This window comes from Solanum dulcamara, chromosome 8 (genome assembly GCF_947179165.1).
Source record: "Solanum dulcamara chromosome 8, daSolDulc1.2, whole genome shotgun sequence".
NCBI classification, from domain to species: Eukaryota; Viridiplantae; Streptophyta; class Magnoliopsida; order Solanales; family Solanaceae; genus Solanum; species Solanum dulcamara.
In genome coordinates, this window is record NC_077244.1 from 63,359,064 (window position 1) to 63,368,208 (window position 9,145).

Sequence of the window (9,145 nt, forward strand, 5' to 3'; positions counted from 1 at the left end):
ATTATCTTTGTAGCCTATAAATAGTAATTTCAACATAATTGTAAGGATTTTGGAACAATACAAAAACAAAACACTTATATTTTTGTGCAACAATTTTTTCGTATTTTCTATGCTAAGTCTATACTTCATAACATTTACTCACTGCAACAATCCTGGATGTGAAATCATTGCTTTAATGTCATCAAATACAGTGCAGAATCAGAGCTCTATTGCTTCATACAATTTTCTATACTTAATTTTATTATTGTCATTGTTTAATTTTTTTATACATTTACATACCTATTTAACTGCTAATAATTGAATCTAATGAGTTGAATTATAATGCGTGTTTTTTACCTCATTACAAATTCAATTGTACCATTTTTCTAGTAAACAATTTGACGCCCACCACGGGCCAGACAGTGGTTTATTGGTTTTACTCACTAAATTTAGGTTGACTGATTTATTTGATCATTAATAGGAAAAATGTTTGGGATTTGAGCCTCACTTAGAAAGAGAGATGATGAACGTCAGCTTTATTTTTCAATATTAACATTTGTGATGAAATGGTGTTGAATGACATCCTTTTGTCATAAGATGCATGTGTCCGCCTCTTCGTGCCACACTAGTGTAAAATTAAGAAAACCTGCAGAATTTTAATTCTATGAAGTATTGACTTGGAGCGATGCATGGATTGTCAAGTGACACCTCACATCAAGCTACTTTTCGATCGATCCAAATCAGTTTTGAACTCGACCCAAGGTTAATTTTACATGATGTTGATACATCTCCATACATATTTTTAGACGAAAATCGCAAGGAGTGTTAATTATTTCTTCTTTCTTCTATTTTAGAAATAACGAATCACATTGATAAACAAAATACTTATTTAAAATAACATTGAAAAAATGACTAAAATGACGTTTGTACTATAGCTAAATTGCAGTAACACACTACCAATTTGCACACGCACTTAACAAAAGAAAAAAAGATACATGGATACAATCATTATCACTTATTAGACTCAAGACAATCGCCAACGGAGAAGAAAATGAAAATTTTGAGCTTCAGTCACTTTTGTTTATCAATCATGACTATTACACACTAAGAATGTCTGATTGTGGGATTGCCAAATTTTCTGGAGAATGTCTGATGTTGGCTTGCATGATATTTGAGAAAATAAAATAGACTTATAAATTTTATGGTCTTAAACTAAAAATAGATAGAATATATCAAAATGCCGTTTAATTTTGTAACACGTGAAAAGTTAGAATTAAAAAATTGTTAAAAAAAAACATACTTCTTAAAATGGACCAAAAAAATAATGAAATAATACAAATAAATTAAAACGGAAAGAATATATTTTTAAGTCTAAAATAATGATATTAAACTTGGGATTCATATGTCCATCTATTTAAATAAAAACTTTAGGAGACAAGGGGAAATAAAAAAGGAGCCAAATCCGTCCCTTAGTAAATGATATGCACTCACTATATGCTAGTTAGACCTCATAACTTGTGTGTTCAATTAGGAATTAACAAGAACAGCATTTAGCCATAGAGTTTGGGAGTAGATTTTAAAAATTTATCTCCAAATATCTGTTTCTTCAAATATTTTCAAGTTTGTAAAAATTGGCTCAGGCTGAGCCAACTTTTGAGACTTCCACTCGCAAAACTTCAATTTTTTCCCAAGTAAAATGCATGTCCAAAGACAACTTCAAATTCAAAAATCCGCAACTTCAAAAACTCAAATTTTCAAATTTCAAGTTCAAAATCTATGGCCAAACGAGAGCTTAGATTCGATCCGGGGCAGTATTGCATGCAGATGTTTGGAGCAACAGGGATCGTCAGGCATGATGTGCTCCAGAAGTTCATTGAGATTCATGCTGATGCACGAAAGAAAAACATCTCAATTGTAACTTGATTCAAGTGGCTCTGCGAGACGTCTAGTAGTCTTCAAATTCTTTTCAAGTTGGAAATTCCGACGATCCAAGCTTGTTGCGAAGGAAGGAATGCTAAGCTTCATCAATTTGGGCACTGAATTATTGATTCATTCTTCAGCAACTGAGAACATGGTGCAGGGAAAACACTGCAGCTAGAACCAGAGATAAATTCACAGTTCCACCTCATAGATGGGGCTAGCCCAAATAAACTGATGTTTTTCATGTGTATGTCCTCAAATGGTGCTTCCTCTATGCCTACTAGCAAAGGAGGTCTCTTCGATTCTAGACTGACCACATTACTGATAAAAATACCTCTTACTTTAGGTAGTGCTTTAGGATCCCATTTCTCATCAGGGTGGTCATTTGCTCCCCTGCTAAATCTAATTGGCACCTTCACTCTTTCCATTCTCATGTTATTTATCGTAATATTGACGATGTATCCACCTCTTCCAATATCAGTTTTAATCCGCACACCAGCTGCGGAATCTCTAACATATAGGTCTTCTATGATGACATTAGAAACACCTCCAGACATCTCACTGCCGATACCAACCCCTGAGCATGTTGGGGTTGTGCCTTTCACTCTCTTTACAATGATGTTTGAGCTTGGACGAGCCATTTTCATACCATACTGATCCCACCCACTTTTCACTGATATAAGGTCATCACCACTCTCAATGTAACAATCTTCAATGCAGACATTCAAGCTGGAGTCTGCTCACAAAACAATTACGCATATAAAATAGATATTCTAGATATTCTTAATCTTACAATCTGGTTTGACATAAGTAATAAAACAGAGCGGACAGTTTTGTATGCCTGAGATAGATGGTAAGATGGAAGGAAAGAGAAGTTTCTCTGATTCAAATTGAGGGTGTGTTTGTTATGTAGATGTTTTTCATTTTTCCCATGTTTGATTGGTTATAAGTTTTGTTTTTTTCTAGAAAAGCAAGTTCCCTAAAGATAAGAAAAATGACTTACCTATACAAAGTAGGAAAAACAAATCTTATAAGTGACATTGCACCTTTATTGGCTCCTCACCACTCGTCAACACACTCTCCATAGTCTACATCCCTACAACACACACCCTATGCTCCACCACATCCTCTATAGTGTTTGTCTAGATTATATACAAATGCTTTTGGGACAATATTTTCTACTTACTTATCAAACACGAGAAATTAAGTAAGAAACCACTTATTTTCTAATAAAACATTTTCCGTCATACCAAACACACCCTGAAAGTGGAGGTGAAAGAGATGTGATAATTTTTCCCTTCGTTTTAGTTTTAGTGTGGCTTTTTAATTGAATACGGGAGATACACTAGATAATTGAATTTCAAAATCATTCTTCTTTCTCCTGGTAAAAGATTTCAAGTATTACATCAGAGCTTAATGGTATTGTGATATACCTGCGTCAATGCCATCTGTGTTGGGGGCATTGAGAGGAGCCAAAATAGTCATGTTTCTGATTACAATATTCCTGAAACAAATGCAACATCAGGTGTTACTCTACCAGCTAACATGGATAATTTGGCGAATAAAAATAGTTCTCGTGAAGGAAAACTAATGGAAGGAGGAAAGAACATGTTTATTTAACAAGAATTTCCTGATTGAGCTCTGCGTCTTAAGATTTTGCCTTGTCCTCACCTCAACATTCAAGACAAGCAGGAAAAAAGACTACTTTGGCAACATTGAATCCTTCTAATCTATTGGTTGGTTCTTGTAAAAAACAACGAGGATTGGTTACAACACATTTAACAGTAGTAACCAATATCACCAACTCAGTTGTTCTTTGAGCAAGGTTTGTGCTGCTATAACATTAGACGTATAGTTATTTGATTGATTAATTGAATCGAATATCAATTTTTCAAAAATATTATGCATCAATGAAGAGCAATTTCCTCGAGCCAAAGTAATTAGTACTCCATTCATAAGTACCATGCAAAAATAGATAGAGCAGTTATCAAGAGAGCAAGAACCTGCAATAGACAGGATGAATTGTCCAAAACGGGGAGTTCAGGAGTGTAAGATTTTGGATCAGGATATTCTGAGAGTTAATCAGTTCAACAAGGTGGCCTCTGGTGTGTACCAGAGTTCTATTCCTCCAAAGCTCCCACCACATCTTTCCCTGACCATCTACAGTCCCATTTTCCCCTGAAATTAAGCAGGGAAAAATGATCAGATGCACAGGCACAGAAAAAGTCACAGCAAAGTTCCATTCTCATTCGAAAGGAAAAAGGGGAATAGCGGGGAAGTGTTGATATATATATTTATCAAAAAAGAGAATAAAAGAGTGATCACTGAGATAAATAGTAACTACAAAAGCATAAAAATATTGCACTCTCATCAGAATCCATTTTGGTAAAGTTTGTGTCTATTGAACTCTTACTTTTAATATACTTTGAACATGTTTATGGATTATGGTAAAGGGGTAGTGGTCCAGAAGCTTAGCTACCATTATTTATGAGGCAGTAGTACTTAAAATTAAATATTCGCAGTAGTATAGAGGTCATTGTTTGCAAGAATGTATACAAAGCGCTCGTGCAAGAAATAATTAAAAGAAACCCTTCTCAAATAAAATTCTCTATTTGAAAAATAGATTGATTCCTGAATCAAGATTATCACTTACAAAATCTTTAATAAATATTGTAGACATAAACACAAGGATTAAGGTGGAAACTACTCTTGTAACTTTTGTGTTGAGATGTTTAATCTATGCCCCATTTACCAAACTGTTTAGCTGAATCAAAAATTATCCAGCAAGGACCTTATAACACACTGCTTATCTGCAAATCTGAGTATGTATTCTTCATATTACTACACAATCTTTAGAATTCTGGTCAAATAAATTTTTGAAGTTGCATGTCCGCAGTTCTAACACAGGGAATGAGGGGAGGGGAGACTGTTTCTCTTTCTCTCTCTCTGTGTGTACGAGAGAGGGGGAGAGGGAGGGATAGGGAGAGGGGTGGAGGGATTTAGGAAACACTTTAAACAAAATCTGAATGTTTTCTCCATGTTCTTACCGCTAACAAAGATCAAGGATCAGTTAAACAGCCTATACCTAGTTGGAAGCATATGGCTTAGAATTTTGTGCATGGGCAGATATTGTTAATCTTACAAAGAAGTTTCAGCACACTCTGAATTTGCTGTTGCTTCAAGTGGAGCTAGAGTTACCGACAGGTACTAGCCAGTTTTAACGGTTAACATCCATCAAGAGATTCTTGATTAAAGTAATGCTCCACATTAAATGTGGATAACAATCATCATGGCTTCTACTCTTTTTTTTTTTTAGTGTATCAGCTGGCTTAGTCTATCAACTAATCACATGTCAATGCAACAACCCAGTAGGAACTAGAGTTACATTCTATATTCTGTAACCGTTCTTTCAAATCAAAATGTAAAGAGATCTTGTCAACTAGGAATTTGATGTATTAGACATTACATACACCATATTCAAGAAGAACTTTCAACACTAGAATACAATTTAACCTTTCGCTATGGTCCGGGTCCCTGAATCCTGATAGCATCCAAGAAAGTTTAATTTCATTGAATACCAAGAAATTTCAAGACAAGCTCAATTGGCAACTAATAAATATCTGAGGGTGGAAAAAGATCTCAAGCCCAATGAAGAAATTTTAGCCAAGTCTTACAACTATTTGAAGGCCCAAATTGAAGTCCAAAAGAATGTGGATTTTGGGGCCCAAAGTTGGGCCCAGTGTTTTGGAAAACGAGAAGCAAAAAAAAAACGACGAGGACTCACTTTATCGAAGCGTAAAGCAAAGTGCACATTTTTTTCAACTAAAGCGCAATTTAGTACAAAGATAAAAATTATTAAATTTGCATAGATAAATAACCAAGAACTCAATAAAAATAACATATTAAACAAAAATTTTAGCTGTTACATTAAAAAGTAAATAATAGATACTAGATAGTCAATAATTCTCGTAACATATTAAGCAAATATGTGCTCAAAGTTGGACAACAGGAGAAAATATATCAAAAAGTATAACTAAGACAAATATAACTTTTTGTCGAAGAATAAAGGGGCAAATCTGACCTTTTCCCGTTAATTTAATGCACTAAGTCTTCATAATGCCATGTTTCTAGTGGGGGACAACTATTATGATGACTCCAGTCTCTAATATTAAACAAATCAGTATCATCTTAATGCAGAACATCTAGGTGCTTTTTTAATCAATACATATTATCATTACGGAATATTTTCTAAGCTCAAGTGCAACTACTCAGTTGTGACTTACTTGGCAAAGAGCAATAATGACTTGTTAACATATAGGGGCAGAAATTACCTGTAATTACAACATTGGTGAGACCATTTCCATGAATGAGGCTAATATGTCTCGCTCCCAGTCTTTCTCTCCCTCTTCCATATGAAGGCAGAGCGTCGATTAACGGCCATTCATTTGGATCCTTTTAACAACACAAAAGAAATTCACATTTTACAATGGTAACTTAAGTTTTGGGAATTGCCGATTAAAATCACTTTTTATTTCTTTTTAGAACGACAAGATCATTTAACTATTACTATTTTCTTCTTGAAACATTTTTATTAGTGGAATGCTATGTGAGACAAAGTAAACAAAGGAGGAGAAACCCTTATTCATCTGGGGATAAAATAATATTCCAACTAGATCTAGGCCAGAACTTGGAATCAGATTCACTGGACGGAAATTGTAAAACCAACACTTGGCTTTATTGACTTTATCGAAACTACCAAATACACACACATTGACAAACATTTATTTAATTCACATGTGACCATGTAATTTCCATGTGAATCCCAATATAATTCGCTAGACAAAGAACTCAAGTCATAAACTAATACTCTTCCTTGTGAGGATTTGGTTCCCTTTTCTTACCTACTGAAATTCACCATCTTTTACCCCAATTAAAATATGTTACACTAGTATTATTTTTCGTGTGGTTTCCAATATTTTTCTTTTATATAATTTTTAAGAATGTACTGTATCCGAATCCATACTCGTACTTAAATTTTTGGACCCATACACATAAAATTGGGATAGAGGGTGTGTGCGCTTTCTCCGTCCCAATTTATATGAATATGTACCCGAATTCATGTTCAAAATTAAATGTTTTGACGCTCAAACATCTTTCCCATAAATGGGTATAAAGGAATATGACTTAAAAATACGAAACCTATATATGAAGAATCTTAATAGCTGAGAATTACTTTTCTTACGCCTAATTTTTTATAGAAGGTTATGAAGGTAATGAATCACCTGAGAACCGAGGATAACAGCGCCATATTCAAGGAAGAGCGTGAAATTGCTGGTAAGATTGAAACTACCTGTAAGCCATCGACCTTTAGGGACAACAAGTTGGGACCCACCACTATCCCTGAAACGGGTCATAAACTCCATGGCCCGTTGAAACGCTTTCGTGTTTGAGGTTTTTCCATCCCCAATTCCACCGAAATCCCTGATCGATTTCACCACCTTCCTCGCTGTTACCTGCTTGAAGAAATCAGAGCAGCTCCTCTGTTGAGAACCCGACATTAATCCTACCCGACCCGAAATGAAATCCAAGGGGATCGAGAAGATTGAATATTCCCTATTGATGTGAAAGCTAAACAGAGCAATTACAGTAAACAGAAGCAGCACAGATACCCATAAAGGTCTCCTTAATCCTCCTCCTCCTCCTCCTCCCTTGATTGTATTCATAATCGGGGTTTGTTCTTCCATAATTTCTCTGCATGTAGACACAACCTATGTCTACATGCAGAGAAAAAAATAAAAAAATCTATTATCACAGATTGGGCTATTCATGCGTCATCAAAACTTGTAAAATAAGGACGTTGATTGGGTTTTGTTTTTTGTCTTCTGTGTTGATGAATTGATGGAGAAGAGGCTGAAGGAAGGTGCCTATCGATCGCACAAAGTGCGTAATATTTAAATAGTCTTGGTTTTAGTGGGCATGTGACAAAGTGTTGTATACGACGACTATGACAAAGAACAAAAGGAAAAAGAAGAATATGCATGATCTACCATCTTCCTCCTATTTTTTTAAAAAATATATTGAAGTTCGACTAAATATAAGTCTACCTCTGATATCACACTTTTTTAGAAAATATATTTTCTTTTTGTCCATTTTAACAAATTAAAATAGTTTTGTTACCATTTTTTCATACCACCTTTTATAAATAACTATATAAACTAACAGTGTCAAATTTAAAGTTCTAAAGCACTACTGATAAAATTAATTTAGTAAAATACACATTTAGTTAATATGAGCCAAATAAAATAGGAATAATTATTGTTATACCTAAAAAATAAAATTATTTATTATTGGATACCCCATTACTTTTATACCCCTTATTTTTAATTATTTCACTTATTTGATACCACGAGGGTATATAATATATTCTTATGGTATCAAACAGTTTCGCTGAAACATTATTTCTTTCTTCTTGATACCATCAGAGTATAATATACTCTGATGGTATCAAGAAGAAACTGCTTGATAAATTGCTTGATACCATCAAAGTATAATATATTCTGATGTTATCAAATAGGAATAAGGGAAGATGCACTGACATAAATACGTGTTTGATATCATGAGAGTATATATATACTCTGATTGTAATTAAGAAGAAAGAGACAGTGCTTCAGCGAAACTGCTTGATACCATCAGAGTATATTATACTCTGATGATATCAAAGAGAAGGGGTAAATAGTTTGAATCATGAATCTATATTTAAGGATAAATAATTTGAGTTGAATTCAATTTAAATAAATAGTTTGATCTATAATTTTTCCAATAAAATATAGAGTACAAAGTACTTATTGAGGTACCTCTATTTGTTTTAGTCGATTGTTTTTCTTTTTTGGAAACTGAGCAGTATTATTAAGAAAAACAGTTCTTTAATATTAAAACATAGTTGGTAATAATTAATATTTTGATTTTGAATTTCTAAAGCGATTAATATTTTCAAATTCTTTTTTATAATTAAAACAATACTTATTTTGATACAAGATGAAATATAATTTTGGTTTTTATCTCTTCCGTAGAAAAGGTCTTCCCCAAGTTGTTTCCAAGAAATTAGGTAAATGGTAGTTTGTAATTCACCGTTGCGTAACCGTTAATGAGTTGGCATCATAAAATGGTGCTTTTTCTGATTGATGATGACGACACTATAAAGGTCATTTCTAGGTCACATGAATGGATTGAATTAAATTTGCCTGAT

The 9,145-nt window shown here is 33.7% G+C and overlaps 1 protein-coding gene across 1 annotated transcript; it reads right to left on the bottom strand.

Annotated features, from left to right (window-relative positions):
- Positions 1 to 1,341: 1,341 nt before the first annotated feature.
- On the bottom strand, positions 1,342 to 7,923 carry LOC129900835 (probable polygalacturonase). The gene is made up of 5 exons (XM_055975908.1): positions 7,182 to 7,923; positions 6,231 to 6,351; positions 3,903 to 4,077; positions 3,333 to 3,403; positions 1,342 to 2,635 (listed from the first exon to the last, which is right to left on the bottom strand). The coding sequence occupies exons 1-5, from the start codon at positions 7,641 to 7,643 to the stop codon at positions 2,004 to 2,006; spliced, it is 1,461 nt and encodes a 486-aa protein (XP_055831883.1). The 5' UTR covers positions 7,644 to 7,923; the 3' UTR covers positions 1,342 to 2,003.
- Positions 7,924 to 9,145: the final 1,222 nt, after the last annotated feature.

Coding starts and splice junctions, on each gene's coding strand:
- LOC129900835 (XM_055975908.1), bottom strand. CDS start 7,643: ATGGAAGAACAAACCCCGATTATGAATACAATCAAGGGAGGAGGAGGA. Junction 6,352..7,181: donor CTGTTATCCTCGGTTCTCAG/GTGATTCATTAC, acceptor TGTTGTTAAAAG/GATCCAAATGAATGGCCGTT. Junction 3,404..3,902: donor ATTCATCCTGTCTATTGCAG/GTTCTTGCTCTC, acceptor CATTTGTTTCAG/GAATATTGTAATCAGAAACA.